The 18,904-nt window shown below is 45.7% G+C and overlaps 2 protein-coding genes across 13 annotated transcripts in view; one reads left to right on the top strand and one right to left on the bottom strand.

The window, feature by feature from the left end:
* Positions 1-11,945, top strand: part of WIPI1 (WD repeat domain, phosphoinositide interacting 1) — a 32,578-nt gene extending 20,633 nt beyond the window's left edge. Inside the window, exons 6-13 of one of the 4 annotated variants that reach the window (XR_011493906.1) lie at positions 228-320; positions 1,025-1,095; positions 1,702-1,809; positions 6,079-6,243; positions 7,000-7,107; positions 7,764-7,882; positions 8,357-8,780; positions 11,416-11,945. Coding sequence is in view for 3 of the 4 variants with exons in the window: in XM_014847667.3 (XP_014703153.1) it covers positions 228-320; positions 1,025-1,095; positions 1,702-1,809; positions 6,079-6,243; positions 7,000-7,107; positions 7,764-7,882; positions 11,416-11,594 (843 nt within the window). In the remaining variant the exon portion in view is untranslated. Of the gene's footprint in view, positions 1-227; positions 321-1,024; positions 1,096-1,701; positions 1,810-6,078; positions 6,244-6,999; positions 7,108-7,763; positions 7,893-8,356; positions 8,781-11,415 lie in introns of all 4 variants that reach the window. The other 3 variants (XM_014847668.3, XM_014847667.3, XM_070483490.1) reach the window with 3 other exon arrangements.
* ARSG (arylsulfatase G) overlaps positions 11,106-18,904 on the bottom strand; it is a 109,361-nt gene continuing 101,562 nt past the window's right edge. For 8 of the 9 annotated variants that reach the window (XM_044745612.2, XM_070483483.1, XM_044745613.2 and 5 more), the window contains one exon: positions 11,106-12,967. In XM_044745612.2, the coding sequence (XP_044601547.1) occupies positions 12,654-12,967 (314 nt within the window). In that variant the 3' untranslated portion in view covers positions 11,106-12,653. The remainder of the gene's footprint in view (positions 12,968-18,904) is intronic. The other variant, XR_011493905.1, reaches the window with a different exon arrangement.

Below are 18,904 nucleotides of genomic sequence, written 5' to 3'. Positions count from 1 at the left end.
TTCCCGAGGGCAGGAGAAGGGATAGAAACAGAGAGGCCCTTGAAGCAGAATCTAGAAATACCAGAAAACAATGTACAGCTTCTATGTAAATGGTCTGGTGGAAAGAGAGAGACAGGGAAGCTGGCAAATGAGGGAGAGTGTCTTGTAAGAAAAGAGGAAGGAGAGGGAGGTGAAATCCATCTTCCCTCTTCCCAGCATCAGTACCCGTTTCCCCTTTTTACCAACAGAAAACCGTCTGCACTATTGCTGCCCACGAGGGGACACTGGCTGCCATCACCTTCAACGCCTCAGGCTCCAAACTAGCGAGCGCATCTGAAAAGGTGAGTGGGCTCCGGGGCATCCTCGTGGGCTCTCCTCCTGTCGGGGTTTGCTGGATGGCTCCCGCAGTGCCAAAGACCTGATGGAAGGAGACTGGTGACACAAGGACTGACTGGTCTCTGGGCCCACTCAGAATTCATTTCAGAGGGAGAATTTGGCCCTACCTGTTGTGATACAGTGATGCATTTATTAATTCTTCACGTCGAAGGCCTGTGTTGTGCAAGATACAAGATACTTTGCCCAAAAACTTAAAGTCCTATTAGAAATGTGCATGCAGATCCTCATAGGTAGAGATAGATGCTGCATTTCGTGAACATGGTCTAAACAAAATGCTTTGCTGTTTAGCAGAAGAGATTGATCCCTTCTGACTAGAATAATTGAGGGAGATGATAAAGTTGAGTTTCAAATGCCGTGAAAAACAGGTGTCCTTTGGCAGGCAGAGACTGAATATTCTAGGAAGCCGGAGCAGTCTGAGGAGCACTCACAGAGCCTCAGGCTAGGGTGGGATGAAAAGGGAGCAGAGAGTGTTTAAAACACATTCCAAGAATTACTTCTATGGCGCATATACAAACAAGAAGGTCTCTATGCTTAACACTTGGTGTTTCCTCTTCAGAGACAGATATTCTGAACCAAGCTCCTCTCTAAAGGGACATGTCCTGTGCGAAGCCATTCATGGTATGAAATGTCCACCTGCTTTCTTTTCCAGGGCACTGTCATCCGGGTGTTCTCTGTACCTGATGGGCAAAAGCTCTATGAGTTTCGGAGAGGAATGAAAAGGTCTGTGTTCACTGTAAACCCATTTTAAAGTACCCACAGAAGTCCTGCAGTGGACAGCTGGCCGCCATCTAGGGAGAGGCCGAGGGTGGCTCTGTGCCCTCCACTCCCCCGGAGGAGGTATAACTGTCCTTTCTCAGGTAATTGCCTTGGAGGCCCCCACGTAGTGCATAGTACACCTGAGAAGGTAGACACCATTTTAACACAGCGTTCAGCCATGAGAGTCTTTTTTTGATGTGTGCACGGGCAGCCGGCAAAGGAGAAATGAGCGAGTGAGGGAGTCACAATCCAAAAGTAATTTCTGATCCCCTTCCATGGAAATAAAAAAGTGTCATGGTCTGAGATCCTATTGGCTGTAGGGTTTGCAGCTAGAAAACTTCCCCACTGACAGGAAGGAGCAATGCTGTGTTTCTTCTCACCCGAGACCGTGACCCTCTGTGGGTCCTTCCAATGTTAATTCCTAAATATGAATGACACAATGTTAAAGGGATTTTAGAATACTAGACTCTTCAGGATACGTGTAGTTTTCTTGCAAAGCTGATTTTTGGACTATAAGGAAGTTACCCTCATTTTCCTGCCTCACTCGTCCGTATGTTGCTGTGTTTCTAGGTATGTGACAATCAGCTCTCTAGTTTTCAGTATGGACTCACAGTTCCTCTGCGCCTCCAGCAACACCGAGACCGTGCACATCTTCAAGCTGGAGCACCTCACCAACAAGTAAGTACAGCGCCAGACGCAAAATACTCATTAGACGAAAGGAATCAGGTCCGGGTTATTCTGCACTGCTGACCACTGCCAGCATAAGTGATTTCTTCTCTTTGTGAATGCCATAAACTTGGCTGTACTGGTTATGCCTTCACCAGAGTGGTGAGTGGGTGTTGGTGTTAGTGGTGAGTGGGTGTTAGTGGTGTGTGGATGTTAGTGGTGTAATGCATGGAAGCACAAAATCTGGTGCCACCCTCCTGAGTTTGCACCGCAGCTCTGCCCCTTATGAGCTGCGAGGCCTCGGGCAGATAATTTAATCTTTCTGTGCTTCAGTTTCCTCATCTGTGAAACAATAATCATTGTGGACGCATCTGAGGCCTGTTGTGAGGATGAAGTGACCTCCTTGACCTCAAGCATTCAGTGTAGTGCTTGGCACGTAGGACCCACCGAGGAGTGTTGGCCAGTCTAGCCGTAAGTGCAGCAGTGTAGTCATCCTCACTGTTACCCCCTCCACCGGGTGCTCAGTGCCCGTGGCTGTAACTGCGGTGGGAGTGGAATGAGGGTCGGCCGTATGAAGCATGGGTGAGATTGTCCAGTCGATTGCCATGCCTGCTGTAATAAATTACCACAGACGTAATGGCTTGAAACAGCACCCAGCTATGATCTCACAGTTCTGTAGATCGGTGGTCCAGGACAGTGTGGCTGAGTTCTCCGCTCAGGGTCTCATGAGGCGGAAATCCAAGTGTCAGCTGGCTGCGTTCTCATCTGGAGCTCAGAGTCCTCTTCCAAATCCTTCCTGTTTTTGGCAAGAACACAGGTCCTTGCCATGTAGCAGTGAAGCCCCCGCTTCCTCGCTGGCTCTCAGCTCTGAGAGGCGGCTGCATCCCTTCTCACTTAGCCTTCAAACCAGCAAGTCACATTGATTCCTTCTCATGCTTCGATGTCTCCGCTTGCCCTTCTGCCACTAGTTGGAGAAAGCTCTCTGCCTTTAAGGCTCTTGTGATCAGATTAAGGCCACCTGGATAATCCCCCCACCTACCGTCATCTGGGCCGTATAACACAGCACAGTCTCAGGACTGCTGTCTCATCTCCGTCACAGGTTCCAGGGACCAGGGCGCGGAATCTTGGGGCCATCCCTAGAAACGCTGCCTGCCATTGGTGTGTGAGCACTAGTTTATAGTGTTAAGTACCCGCTAGGTGCGTGCCATTGTCCACTCTTGGAGACATCTTATACTAGAAAGTGGTGAAACTTTCCAGAAGAATTCTCCTCCCATGCCATCATCCATGGCAGTGTCACCCTGCCCAGCCCTCCTCCCAAGGTCAAGATCCTGCTTCTAGTAGCACAGTAGATGGCTCACGCCTTCTCAGGCGACTTCAGATACCTCATGTCTCCTGACACTTCTCTTTAGTGTCATTATAGGAAATGGAAACGTGAAGAGTACTGATGAGCTCAGTTACACTCAGAAAACAGGCGATAGAGTCAGCAATAGCAACACTTGTACGTTGACAGAGCGCTTCACAGTTCATAGAGCATCTCAGACACTTCCTCCCCGCATCCCCTCAACATTCCTAGAAGCAGGAGAGTGGGAGTTTCATAAATGGGGAAACAGGTCCAGAGAAGTTCAGAGTCTTGCTCAAAGCCAGGCTCTGTCTCCACATCCAGGGTCTACATGTCAGTGCCACATTTTATGCCCCCGCCAGGCTTCCAGAGCCGCTCCAGAGTGGACGTGTCCCAAGGACATACTCCTGTGCCGGGTTCACAGTTGTACCAAGAAAGACCCATCTTCTGGGATGGAAGAAATTCTTCTCCTCATAATATGGTAGAACTTTCATGAGAAAAACACTTTTTCCACCTAATTCGTATGATACAGTACCCAGGCTCTGTCACGTATGTATTCGTGTGTGTCTGACATGGTATCCAGCCTCTGTCCCCCCACTTCTGAAACTCCATCCAAGGGCACCAGCGTCCAAGTCCCTGTGCCCTGGATTTTTCGGTCCCAGTTCTGACTTCCCTCCATAAGCTGGCAGAACACTCTCTCTCGGGAGACCTTGTCCCCCGCTGGTGTTTGAACACTAGGAACTGCTCCCTTCTCGCTCCTCAGTTTTGCTGGAACCCTTCAAATGTCCATCCCTCTTTATATGTATCCCAAAGCCTATTGTTTTCCCTGTAGTTCTTACTCTGCACATTTTCCCCAAAGATTATATCTGTTTTCTAGACTTTTCTGTAACTTCTCAGACAGCTTCTAAAACTTAAGCCCTCATCTCTTCTGGAGCTTGAATCCATCATCCGCTGTGGTGGGCTGGAGCACTGGAGGGTGGCTGAACTTTTAAGATAGCCTTTGGTCCCGAGTTCTGCAATGGAGTGATCCCAAACCACCACTTTAGTCGTCTCCATCTAACTTTATTATTGGTGCTTAAGAGAGGAAATTGCCACTTGAACCCATTTCCCTCTCCAGGCTCTCCTGTTTCTGTCAGTGATCTCAGAAAACCAGGAACAAAACCTCCAAGTCGCTCTTGACTCTGCCCTCAGCGGTCCATGAAGTGTTAATGCGTCCTGTATAAGGTGGCTCACATTTGCCTCCCCTGTCCCATTTCTCAGGCCACTGCCCTTAACCAAGTCTTTAACATCTCTTGTCTGGTCCACCTCATTAGTCTCACTCCTTCTAGTCTCTTCTTACCCATCCATCCTATATCTTCTCATTGGACTAATCTTCTGAAAATCTTCTTTGAACATGACCCTTCTTCCTCAGACACCTTTATTCTCCTTTGTCCTTGGGAATAAAGTCCCAGATCCTCCAGCCTGGCACTCAAGGCTTCTCTTGCTCCACCTTATCTGCTGCTGTGGGCTCCCTGCCTCTTCCACCTCAGCCAGACCAGCCTGGCTGTGACTCCCGGTTGCATTGCTCATCTGCGTCCCCCTCTGAAGTGCCCTTGTCCCGCCCCCACCCCAGGCCCTGAGTCAGACCTACCTTCAAAGCCCAGCTCAGCGGCCACCACCCCCAGGACCTCTTCAATCACACCAGCCTTAGAGACACCATCTTGTAAAATAGCATTTGCCGCGTGCCAGATGCTATGGGAGGCCCTTGCTGTACGTTCCCTCTTAGTTCTCACAGGGAGTGACTGTGGTTATTTCTGCTTTCCAGATGAGGAAATGGGAACTGAGAGCGAAGGATGCTCACCCCCCACTCCCTCCCCTGTGGAACTGGAGTAGCATTGCCTGTGTCCTTTATGTGGCATCTTACGTTAACTGCTCATTTTCTCTTTTTATTTATTTGGACTATGTCTTCACCTTGAACTCAGGACCTGGATATTATACCTCTTTGTAAATCCCTCCCCTGCTTAGCACAGAGCTCTTGGGCAGGCAGTAAGGTACGTGTCACCACGCTCAGGGTCACAGAGTGATGGTCGTATGCCTAGAAGGGCCTGTCATCTTCATATGAGAACATCGAGGCCCAGAGAGGTTTGTCGAAAGACCACCTAGCCAGTTGGTAGCAGTGAGACATAAACCCCAGAGCTTCTGAGCTGCGGTGTGTGTTCCCCGCCGGGACCTGGTCTCGTAGACAGGCGGCCTCTCAGCGGGTGCTCTGGGAGCGCGTGTGGCCGCCCTCGTCCTCAATGTGCTGCCCACTGTGAGGAGCACAGAGGCAGGTGTGTGTGCCCTGTCCATCTCCGCGTCTCTCTCGCACAGAGCAGTCACCCGCTTTGTCTGACGGAGTTGCTAGGATGAACTGTGATGACTGCAGGGGGCGCACCAGGTCCCTTTGAATTGTCTCCAGCACTATGAATCGCTGGGGACCTGGGTGGCTCCAGGACTGTAATCAGTGCCTCCCAGAGTGTCTGCCCAGAGGCCTGCTTCCCCCTCAGTCTGGCTGGGCAGCCTTAACGCTGAGATCAGTCTGTTCTGCCGTGAGCCCAGGACAAGGCTCGAGCTTATTTTACAGAGTCCAGATACCGATTCCGTCACATTCTCTACCCTAGCCCCGTTTAGAAATCTAGAAATCAGACTAATGATCAGACACAGCTTTTTTAATGTAGGAAAGCAGTAGCATTGGGTACCTCTTAACAGCTTGCAATGGCTCTTTGGAAGGACAAACAAGCCCTTGACGCCCTTTTGGTATTGCCAGAATGATATGTCCCGAGTTGTTCTAGGTGGGCAGAACATTATGCTACGGCACAGTTTCTCCCTGTTGCGCCGAGTACAGCTCACAGCGTTCAGATGTGTGGATGTTGGATCCATGCCGGTGCCTGCAGCTCATCCTGGCCTATGCATTGCTCCCCCAGTCGACCAGAAGAGCCTTCGACCTGGAGTGGCTACATGGGAAAGATGTTCATGGCTGCTTCCAACTACCTCCCCGCCCAGGTGACAGACATGATGAACCAGGACAGGGCCTTTGCCACCGGGCGTTTGAATTTCTCTGGGCAGAAGAATATCTGCACCCTCTCCACGTACGTATGGGACCACCCACCCTCAACAAGCACAAACTTCCACAAACTCAATTCCCAAAGCACAAAATCCCCAAAGACGAGAAAAGAAAGAAAAGAGAAGATGGCCAGGAAGGGTGAGCAACAGCCTGCAGTCTCCCCGTCAGCTGGTTACCGTCCTGTCTGATTGAAATCTGTGTTCTCAGGGGCAGCTGGAAGCTGGTGTGGGCGTTTCAACCTCTGGTTACAGTGGCACTGTCTTGAAGACAGTTTCTATGTTTATGTAATTATGTGAAAAGGTTCTAGTTCCAGAGTCTAGGTTCAGACGCCTATTAACAGAGTTAACAGAAATTTTATCTAAGAAATTGAACATTTGAAAAATGTTATAAAACTAGCCAGCCAAGATGGTGAGCCAATTTTGCCCTTTTTCCCTTTCTGTCACTGTTAAAAGCAGACACACATAAGATAGAGACTACGTCCCATTCAGGGGAGCTAATGTTTCTGCCGGCAGTAGCTTTTCTCAGAGTAATAGTGTACACAGACATCATTTTATCTCATCCACATAATTATGTTCAGAGACAAGGAATAATCCTCAAGGTAGATCGCTGGGTCAGAATGCAAAGAAAGGCCAGAAGCCCAGACTCTGGGGTCAGCGGGCTCAGTGTCTGTTGATGGCAGGAGAAGTTGGTGACAGCCAGGGTGAGCGCAGTTGTGTCATTTGAAACTGGTCCATTACCCATCTTTGTTGTAATCACAGCGCGTGTTTCCTTTGGCTCTTAGGATCCAGAAATTGCCAAGGCTGTTAGTTGCATCCTCCGATGGACACCTTTATGTCTACAATTTGGACCCTCAGGACGGAGGAGAGTGTGTCTTAATCAAGACCCACAGGTGAAGAGACCAGTTTTCAAACAGACAGCCTTCAGGAGCTGGTTGTGTAGAGTTGTCACTTGGCCAAGAACAATGACAAACTTTAGTGCTCTTGCTTTCCATTCTTCTTCACGGGCAGTCTCGGTGGCAGACCTCTGGCGGGCATCTGCTCTGTGTTGGGTTTGCCGTCAGGCGTCCTCACCCCGCTGTATGCTTCTGGGAAAGCGCCAGGATGAATAACATGCAAAACGCAATGTCTTCCTGCTCGGCCTTTCCTCCTGGTACAGGTCCTCTTACATGATGGGTGCTCAAAACTGTTTACTGAATTGAATGAAAAAGTTCTCTTGATTTCTGTGACCAAGTGCAGGGCGACCTCTTCCTGCTCCTGACAGGACACCCTGAGCTGCCCTCGCCCATGGAGCTCCCCTTGAGCGCGTGTCTTAGTGTCCTTGCCAGAGTGTTCCGGGAAGAGCAAAGGGCCAGTGTGTGTTTATTAAATGTAAGAGAAAGGAGTGGTTGTGGACTTGCGTGATTGACCCTGGCAGTTTCAGCGCTGAGAGGTCTGTACTTTAAGCTCAAGTGGCCAAGTGCGAGCTTCCTGGTGCTTTTCCTTTGAAAGTGTCCTGGATTTGTGATGATCTCCTTTTTCTCTTTCCCTTCTTAATTGCTGCAATTAGCTTGCTTGGCTCAGGAACCACAGAAGAGAATAAAGAAAATGACCTCAGACCTTCATTACCTCAGTCTTATGCAGCAACGGTAGCCAGACCAAGCACATCTTCAGCTTCCACGGTGCCAGGTGAGCGGAGGTACGGGGCTTCCGGGGGCGCTTTGAGGGGACATGTCTAACAGCAACCCTCTTCTCCCTCCACTGTTCTCTGGGATGCAGCACTGTCCCTGAACCAATTTTTTCCTCTCAGGTGAGGCCCTGGGAATAGTCTTTGAACTCAGGCCCCTAACCTGGCAGGCAGAGCACAGAACGGTCATTTCCCTAACAAGTAGCTCAACCCTTTGCCTCGCTGAGATTTTGCAAACAGGTGCAGAGCGTTAGGCGCCTGGGGTGGAAGGGTGGGTGAGACCAGCCCACCCGTCTCTCATGCTGAGACCACAAATGGTGGGGATTTGCCTCACCTGAAGCCCAGCCTCTCCAGTCGAAAGGCGAAGGCAGCCTCCGTGGTTTCCCCGGCTTCGCCCTTTCTCTGCGGTCCTGCCCTGGGTCACGGCGTAAGAACCGACCATGCGGCTTCTCTCAGGTCTCATTCTTGGTTTCCAGGTTATTCTGAGGATGGCGGGGCGCTCCGAGGAGAGGTTATTCCTGAACATGAGTTTGCGACGGGACCAGTGCGTCTTGATGATGAGAATGAATTTCCCCCTGTGAGCATTAGGAATCCTTAAAAGAGCGGCTCAGTCTGTGTGCTTGGAAGGACACCTTCGCCTCGGGCAAGAGGCGAGGTCTCTCTCCCTGTTATCTGGTCTATAACAACTAGTCCTCCTCTCTCACGGTCAGAAAGCCGTAGAATGTTTATTGTGCTGTGTGCTTCAGACCCTACCGGCTAGTCTTTAGGTGTTGTGCTAGACCCGACAGCACTGGAATAACTGAATCCTAATCCAGGGAGTCTCGGTGGCCTCGTTACACTCAAGAGGCCTGGAATCCTTGACCTTGCTTCTTTAGAAGCACTGTCTTTGCTGCTCAGAAGGTAGGAACTCATGTCTGTGTAACTCCTATTTTCCTGAGGCTCCTAAGGAGGCTCCTGCAGAATGCAGAAGCCCCGTCCTTGGGCTAAAGATGATAATCTAACAGGGCTGGGCCGCTTCACTCTGCAGGCAAGCTGGACACTCACCCCCACCTCCGGCCCTGACCGGACAGACCCCAGCTCCCCTGCAGCTGCAGGCAGTCGTTAATTAAGAGCCTAACAGCTGCGCAGAGAGCGGGAGCGGTGGTCAAAAGGTCCCCCAGACACCTTGAGCTCAGTGTCCCAGCATCCTGCCTCAGCTGTTCTGGCAGCGAGGGTCCCCAGGGTTGGCTGGGTGCTAGTCCTGGTTTCTTCCAGCATCCCTGCCTGAAGAGAAGATTCTCTCCCTGGGTGGCTGCCAGCGCCTCCTTAGCTTCTAATTCTTCAAGCTTCCACTTAGAGCAACATATAGACCCCTCTTGTGAGCTTCAGTTAGAGAACAGCCCAGACAGTCAACCTGAAGTCATTTAGAGATGGAAGCAGTGTTAGGGCCAAGACCTGGAGAGTCAACAGAGTGAGTGACCCTCCTGGAGCAAGGAGGAGTAGCCATGTGGGTATTGCCTCCATGCCCATTATGTCTTGGTGGATAACGTTTTTCTCTTGACTGTTATTTTGTATCAGTTGAGATTCCATTTGCAAGAGGATGGATGCAGGTCTGACTTCTTTCTTGCATAGATGTGTGGGACAATCCAGTAAGTGTAGTCAGCTGAAAAAAAAAGCTATCGTGGGGCCCTTTGTGCAGAACTGGAGGGCTGGGTTTGTGATTTCCCATAAAGCCTCTGTGGAGTGCAGGTTGAGATTTCCATTTCTGGCTTTTAACAAGCAGATTGCCAAATATGATGCTAACAAGGAAGTTTACATTTTAGGGGTGGAGAGCAGTGGTTCTTAAAAATACTAATTATGAATATAAAAGCATCCATTTGCTTGCTGCCCCCACCCCCCCACCCCCACCGAGAAACCAGTTGTTTTGCCTTTGGGTTCTCATGCCCCGGCTAGCCATAAAGGGAGTTTTTCTGTCCCTCCAAAGTTGCTGGTTATTTACCTGAAGTTGCATCTTCCAGGAACCAGAGCAAGTCACATGCAGTGGGGATAAATGTGACTGTCAAGGTTTAGAGCGTTCACTCATTAGGTTCCATTTCAGTAATTTTGGTAAATGTCTGTGACTGCTATAAAAGGTTATTAGATTATTAATTAGATCCTTAATGGTAATCACAGTAAACCTCACAACCTCTTATATTTACAGAATTAGGGTACTACTTCGGATATTGGCATTCAGGACATGGTTCCTTGCCAAACAAAACCTGTATAAAATAATAGGTACACTGTGTAGATCGTTTGTTTGCAGTGAAAAAAAAATTGGAGATGCTTAAGAACTAGTGCTGAAGCTTGTCAAGAGGCCCGTTCGCCTGTACGCTGCCAGGAAGCTGGGAATGAGCCAGCCGTTCTATCTCCCACTTAAGGACCAGATGAGTAAGAGTTGGTTTAAATTGCATCAGGGATTTTTATTTATACACGAGGAAGGCTTCCTGCTACTGAGAGTGTTGATATCCAGAATGGTTGTTAGACCCTAGGGCCAGTGGTCGGCATCACGGAGGCCATCAGACCCTGGCTCTGCCCTCGAGCCTGCAGGTAGTCAGGGAGGAGAGGGCTGTGCTCCTACGAGATACCAGCCTGGTAGCAGGTGGGCTTCTCCATCTCACTGCACGAGGGTCAGAGGTGTGAGTGCTACTGGGATCCTCTCTCAACATGGCCCATCTCAGTCATGCTCTTACTGGCGATAAGGTTCAACTGGAGATGCCAGACAACATCCCCTCTCTGCCTTCATGCTGGATCACCATGCCTATTACAAATATTTGCCCCGAATTCACATCTCTAGCCACACTCCTTAAAAACTTCCCAGATTGTGAAAGGATCTTGGAGTCTCAGCTTTGTTAAAATCACTTCTCTCATAGTTATAAACATGGGCTTGCTGCATAATCTCATGAGAGGCTCCCTGGGCCTTCGCCTTAAGAACATGGGTCATCACTAGTGGTCTTTTAAAAATAAATATATATATATATATATGTATATATATACTGACACTTCCTGGATAGGATCACTCTTATCTCCTTGGGATTTACTTTGCCCTATGAACAATGAAAGAAAAAAGAATTGATCATTTCTGGTACCTTAGAAAGATGCTGTATTCAGGAGGGTGAGTAGCTTTTGTTTCAGTAACAAGCCAGCCTTTACATTTTCTGACACCAGCCTTACTCTTGTGAGCAAGAGAAAGGGAATTGGGACCAAGGGTATTGTCTGACTTTTTTAATAGTGACTCAGCAGTCTGTGTTTACAAGTAAGATGAGCCCTTTTAAAAAACACACATATATATAAAAATACACACACACATATTTTATATATAGTCAATATTTTCTGAAACTGTGCCATACTCATCTATGCCTAAATAAGGTGGGTGAATTTTCTGTGGCCATGTGTGAGGGTCAGTCTGTGGACAACCTCCCCCTGCCGACCCCACGCGGGCACAGATCTGTTGATAATGCAGCCTGCCTAACAGCCTCTTCCTGGAAAGAGTAAGGCCATTCTGTTTTGATTTCGGTAGATAATCTTGTGCCGTGGAAGTCAGAAGGGCAAAACGAAGCTGTCATGATGAGAAGCACACCTCAGAAATCAGGACATCCCATATCAGGTGGTTTTGGAGAAAACAAGGAAGGTGGAAGAATGGAGTGCGATTGTGTGCGCAGAATTGGGGGGCAGGAATGCCAGGCGCCGCCTGCTTAAGCCCCGGGACAAGGTTCATGGCTCAGCAAGGCCTCCTCAACCCTGGTTCCCAGTGGGGGCGGGAGACTCTGCATACACATCCTGCTATTTAAAATATGTTACAGTTGTAGTGTCAATGCTAACTAACCATATTGGACTATAACCGGAATTTTATATTAAAAAGGGCATCCTTTTTAAATGTATGCTGTGTAAAAATGTACTTATAGGAAAATCTCTTGAAAATGTATTTCTTGTATGTTACATACACCGAGAGACGGTTTTAGCCAGGCAAAGTATTTTTGCAGTGATTGGAATAAATCATTTATTACCTTTGAGTCCCATTTAGGACACTAATAAAATCATGGCAATGCATTTTTGACGCTTTAAAAATTTATTTCTTCATGGCTTTAGGAAGCAGGAAGAACTCCTAAAATCTTTAAAATACAGCCATTTTACCTTAGAAAGGGAGTGAGGGGCGGCAAGTAGGGCCATGGACTTCTCTATGGGCTCTTCGCTCTGAGACCTGGAAACAGATCTGACTGTCTTGTCAACACCCCTGCTACTCAAGGCGGCCCTGGGAGCTTCCTAGAAACAGAGACCCTCAGGCCCCACCCCAGACCTACTGAGTCAGAATCTGCATTGTCACAAGATCCCAGGTGATTTTTATGCGTATTAAAGATGGGGAAGCCCTGCTCTGGATACCAGTTGTAATGAGTCTGTGCTAAAATGGCCAGCAAAGCTTGGTATTTGGAAAAAACCCTAACATGTATCGTGTGCCTGCTCTGCTTCAGGCAGTGTACCAGGCGTCTTCACGTATTGCCTTATGTCATCCTCAAAATCATCTTGCAAGTTATGTTAAATAATTGCCCAAGTTCAAATGCTAGGCCTTGAACCTGGTCTGACCCAAAGCCCGTGTGCTCTCCATTACAGCTGGGCACAGCTATTCTCTCAAGCCAGCATGCAGAAGGGACAGTGGGGGGGTGTGCAAAGTGGTGGCTTCAAAACAAAATCCTGAGACTTAGTTTCAAAGCATAACTGTGAAGAGGGTAAAACTGAAGTTGAGGTGTGAACTTGCCCATCTCATTTCCAGATATTTCTGCTTGTAGAAAAATCGGTCTGTTCCGTGGCGTGGCAGCGGCAGGCAACTTGGTAGGGGTTACAGCAGGGAATGACAGAAGGATCCTGAGTGTAATCTGCCCTGGAGATGTTGTCGTCAGCAATGTCTCGAAGGACGTCTGCAAGAACCTCCCTGACCTTGGGCAGTACGCGCTGGTATTCGGCACTGCCTCTCTCCAGAGGCACACCTTCTGCAATGTCATTTTCTAGATTAAAAATAAGAGGAGGCTCATGATGCTGCTCAGGCCCAGTGCTCCCATCACAGGCTTTGGCTCCACCTAGAGAGAGGATGACAAGAAATACCCTGTTAAACCCAACTTTGGCCCTGTGTTGGAAAGAGGAGAACTGTGATTGATTATCAATTAATTCAGCCCTTGAATATTCAAATCATGGCTCGCCCTGTCAAAGAAATTACCTTGAGAATCTATAGGCTCATTCCAGTGATGTCCCTGTTGTCAGAATGATCTGGAACTTCTCCTTGGACTTGCCTTCAGAGCCAGTAGAACATGTATTCAAATATCTTTCATCTTTGCCCTTTGGGAGTAAATTTAATGTTTTTTGACACTTGATTTCATGAATACCAAAGATATTCAATTTGGTGAATTAGGCAAGAAGGCAAAGTGAGTAATTTCACTTTGGGTTGAAGTTGAGATTATTGTATGAATTAGAATCTGGCTATTAAGGCAGTCCTAAAAGAAGAGTGACAAAAATGTCTGGAGTGATGGCAGCATCCTTGGCTGTTACTGATTCAGATGACGTTTTTTTTTTTGCCTTTTCCATAAAAATAAATAGTAAGATATCTGACAGAAGTTAATATAATATAATTGAATAAACAAAAGGAATTAAGGTAAAGGATAGCCCTCGGAAATACAGGAGTTCCTAGACACGTCTTTTGCATCTGAGCTTCTCAGCAGCCAAACATGTGTGAGGTAGAATCTTATCAGTTGCTGGGGGGTTGGCAGAGCTTTTTCTGGCTCCCCCTACAGGGGACCCTGTATGATGGAATGCTCAAGGGCTGTGTGATTAGTATGGTCCAACTGACGACTTCTGCTCACACCTGAGACTACCAGATGAAAGCATAATCCCGAAGGGCAGTTCAGTAAGGGCAAACCCACGGGGCCGAAGCCATGCTGAGGATGCAGCTTTCCTTCTGGTCCAATCTGAACAGAAATAAGATGTGAAATACGGAGTGAGCAGAATGGGTAGATCGCACAGCCTTTAGGGAGCCCTCCGTGAATGGTCCTCCTATGACTGAGATTCAGGTTGTTTACAAGAGAGGAAGAGTTAGTGCCGTTGCCTAGAGCTTGGAGTTGAATTCGGCTCTTCTTCATTGCCAAGAAAGGGCGGTGACATGAGGTTTGGCAATTAGTCAAGCGAAGGTTGGGATTGACTCCTCTCATAAAAATTAAAGACTCCCACTTAAGGGAATAGTGGAGTAGCTTACAGAGAACTAGCCCTTCTATAGATAACAATTATAAATTCTAGGCAACATACTAAAAAAAGAAAAACAACTAATTGAAGGCACTAGAAAATAACCAACGCAGGCAGGAAGTGAAAGGGATTTGATGCTTGAAAGAAGAAAGCTACACTGGGTTGGGTCCGTGTTTAAAAGTTTTTTTCCCTGGGGACGCCCCCAGTCTGTCCAGCGCGGAGCAGCCCAAGGAGAAGGCTGTGGTCTCTTTGGCTTGAGATGTCAGGGGACCGTGTTCAGGGCTCCACCACCCATGAAAATTGGTGGGTGAAATCCTGGGAAGGAGGGAGCCAGAGAGGGGAAGCCTCAAAAATCTGAGAATAAAGTCCCTTCAAATCCTTGGCTCACCCCTGAACTGTGCACACACAAGGGAGACAGATCCTAGCAACAGCTAGAAGTCTGACTGGTTCAGCAGACATTTCTGTGCTCCCCACTGCAGGGGAGGGAGAGTTTAGAGTATGAATTCTATTAAGTTAGAAAGGTTTGATAAACACTTCCTATTTTCCATTGAAGTACCAAAAGGTTCACGCTGGGAGTAAAGACAATAAGACAATGTCCCAAAACTAAGGCATTTACCCAAGATTAAGAACAAAATCTGAAAGAGCCAGTTCTGACAAAGTATAAAACCAAACTTCCACAAGTTTAAGGGGATTAGCTAGTAATTAACTGCCCATGAGAACAAACAATCAATGCTCTTCGGATAACAGAAGTCAGAATCTTTGCAATGCAGCATCCATAATGTCCAGGTTTTAAAAACTAAATAGGAAACTTCCAGTTTCTGATCCAGCACGCAAGGAGCTTGGAAGTCATCACTGCATCCTAACAAATAAAAATCTAAACAAACTGAAAAATCAACAACTCTTCTTAAAATTGTCAGAGAAGTAAAGTTACAGGGCAAACCACTGCTCCCAAAATTGGAGAGACAGACAGGTGAAAACAGAGAATCACAACATACTAGAGCAAAACCCATGAGCAGACACCTCCAGGGACCAGCACCCTTGTGGGGAAAGCTGAACTGTAAATGACAAACTGCTGGAGACTCAGTGTGGACAAGTCTGAGAGTTAAAAACCCCATGGGGGACGGAGAGGCAGTCATTTCTGAGATGGAAATTCTAAGAAAGAATCAAAAACAAATGCTAGTGCTCAAAAACACTATAAGAGAAATAAGAATAAGAATGCCTTTGATGGGCTCATTAGTAGAATGGACATGGCTGAGGAAGTAATCTCTGAGCTTCAGGATATCTCCAAAGAAGCTTCCAAAATTAAAAAGCAAGGAGAAAGAAAGACTGAAAGAAACAGAACAGAATATCCAAGAACTGTGGGACAACTATAAAAAGTGTAATAAATGTGTAATGGGAATGCCAGAAGGAGAAGAAAAAGAGAAAGGAACAGAAGAAATATGTGAAACAATGATAACTGAGATTTTCCCCAAATTCATGTCAGACACCAAACTGCAGATTAAGAAAGCTCAGAGAACACCAAGCAGGGTAACACCTGTGAAAGACACTGTCAAGAGAATGAGAAGGCAAGCCACAGACTAGAAGAAAATATTTGCAAAGACATATCTCAGAAAGGACTGTTATCCAAAATATACAAAGAACTGTTAAAACTCAACAATGAGAACATGGACAACCCAATTAAAAAGTGGGCAAAAGACCTGAAAAGATACCTCGTCAAAGAAGATATACACTTAGAAAACAAGCATATGAAAGGATGCTCAACACCATATGTCATTAGGTAGTTGCAAATTAAAACAATACCCAATTACCACTACACACCTATTAGAGTGGCCAGAATCAAAAACACTAACACCACCAAATGCTGGGGAGGATGTGGAGCAACAGAACTGTCACTCACTGCTGGTGGGAATGCAAAGTAGCACAGCCACTTTGGAAGACAGTTTGGTGGTTTCTTACAAAATTAAACATACTCTTCCCATATGATTCGCAAATTGCACTCCGTGGTATTTACCCAAATTAGTTAAAAACGTATGTCTACACAAAGACTTGCACATGGATGTTTATTGCATAACTGTCAAAATGTGTTCATAAGTCTGAAAACTTGGAAGCAACCAAGATGTCTTTCAGTGGGTAAATGGGTAAATAAACGGTGCTACATCGAGACAATAGAATATTATTCAGCACTAAAAAAAAGCTATCAAGCCCTGAAAAGACATGGAGAATAAATGCTGTGTTAGTCAGCACAGGCTGCCATAAAAAAAAATCATAGAAAATGACAGACCAGTATCCCTTATGAATATATATATATAGATAGATAGATAGATAGATAGATATATTAGATGCAAAAAACCTCAACAAATACTAGCAAACTGAATTGAGCAGCACATAGAAAGGATTATACACCATGACCAAGTGGGATTTACCCCAGGGATGCAAGGTTGGTTCAACATATGAAAATCAATGTAAAACAATGTATATTAATAGGATAATGGACAAAAAAAAAAATGATCATCTCCAAAGTGCAGAAAAAGCATTTAACAAAATCCAGCACTCTGCCATCAGATAAACACTCAACAAACTTGGAATAGAAAGAAACTTCCTCAATCTGATAAAAGGTATCTACGAAAAACCCATAGCTAACATCATACTTAGTGGTGAAAGACTGAAAGCTTTCCCTCTAAGATAGGAACAAGAGAAGGAAGTCCTCTCTCACTACTTTTTTCGGTATTGTACCCAAGAAATTAGGCAAGAACAAGAAACAAAAGGCATCCAAATTGGGAAGGAAAACTACCTCAGGGCTGCCACAACAGATGAAAATTGGTGGATGAAATCCTGGGAAGGAGGGAGCTGGAGACTAGAAGCTTCATAATCTGAGAATAAGCTCCCTTCAGATCCTTAGCAGACCCCTGAACTGTGCATGCACAGGGGAGGCAGATTCCAGCAACAGCTAGAAATCTTTGTAGATTTGTAAATGAAATGATCTTATATAGAGAAAAGCAAATGGACAAAACTCCCCAATTAAAAACCAGGGACTGTCAGAGTCAGCCCTGATGGCCTAGTGGTTAAAGTTCAGTGCACTCTGCTTCGGCAGCCCGGGTTCAGTTCCCGGGTGCAGAACCGCACCACTTGTCTGTCAGTAGCCATGCTGTGGTGGTGGCTCACAGAGAAGAACTAGAAGCACCTACACCTAGTATACACAACTATGCACTAGGGCTTTGGGGGGGGGGGGAAGAAGAAAGAAGAGGAAGATGGGCTACAGATGTTAGCTCAGAGTGACTCCTTCCCTGAAAAACAAAAACAACAACAAAAACAAAAAAGCAGAGACTGTCAAATGGGATGAAGTAGCAAGAGTCCAATCTATGCTGTCTACCACAGACTCATTTTAAATACACAAACAAATGAGTTGAAAGTAAAAGGAAGAAAATAGATACATCAGGCAAACAGTAAGCCTAAGAAACTGTGACTGTTAGTATCACACAAACTACACTTCAAGACATGGAGTAAGGAGATAACAAGGGACATTTCGTAAGGATAAAGAGTCCATTTTTAAGGAAGACAAAACTAAAGGGAAACATAGACAATCTACACCCTAGATGGAGATTCTAACACCTCTCTCTCAATAACTGGTAGAACAAATAACAAAAAGTCAGGAAAAATAGAGATGATTTGAACAGCTATCAACCACCTCCATCTAATTGACATGAATGGAACATCAGACTCAAGAAGTGCAGAATACACATTTGCTTCAGTTCCACATGATATTTTTTACCAAAACAGACCATATGCAAAGCCATAAAATAAATCTCAGTAAATTTCAAAAGATTGAAACCTTCCAGGATCTACTTTCTGACAACAATAAAATTGAATTAGAAATTACAAAGATAAGGTATCTAGAAAGACCCCCAAAATTTGGAAATTAAGCAACACATTTCCAAATAACCTATAGGTCAAGGAAGAAATTAGAAGGGACATTAGAAAATATTTCCAACTAAATAATAAAACATGTCCAAATTTGTGAGATGCAGATAAAGCAATACTTAGAAAATTGTAGCTGTAATTGCTTATATTTGAATATAAGAAAAGTTTGAAATTAATATCTAAATGTTCACTTCAGGAAACTAAAATAAAGAGGGTAAATTAAACTCAAAGTAAGGAAAGAATTAATAGAAATAAAGCAGAAATCGTAACAGAAAAGAATAAAGGAAATGAACAAAGCCGAAAGGTGGTTCATTAAAAATTTTAACAAAAGGATAATGGAGAATAATATGAACAGTTTTATGCCAAAAAATTTGACAACTCAGATGAAATGACAACTTATTTGAAAAACACAATTTGCCAAAGTTGATACAAGAAGAAATAGAAAATCTGAAGAGCCCCATACCTATTAAAGAAATTAAATTTATAAGCAAGAACTTTTCCACTAAGAAATCTCCAGGCCCAAATAGTTTCACAGATGAGTTCAATCAAACACGAAAAAAATAATACCAACCTGACACAGAACCTTCCAGAAAAGAGAGGAGAAGGGAACACTTCCCGACTTAATTTACAAGGTCAGCAAAACCCTGATACCAAACCCTGACACAGACACTACAAGAAAGGAAAATTATAGATAAAATCCTAGCAAATTAAATCCAGCGATATATAGAAAGAATAATACATCACAACTAACTGGGGTTTATCCAGGAATGTAAAGTTGACTTACTATTTGAAAATCAATCTGTGTAATTCACAGCATTAAGAGGGTACTTACACAGGTATATACATTTATAAAAACTCATAGAATT

The sequence above is a fragment of the Equus asinus genome, chromosome 13 (assembly GCF_041296235.1).
Source record: "Equus asinus isolate D_3611 breed Donkey chromosome 13, EquAss-T2T_v2, whole genome shotgun sequence".
In the NCBI taxonomy this organism is placed as follows: Eukaryota; Metazoa; Chordata; class Mammalia; order Perissodactyla; family Equidae; genus Equus; species Equus asinus.
Note: the sequence above shows the minus strand (reverse complement) of the source record. Positions and strands in the feature narration are given on the sequence as shown.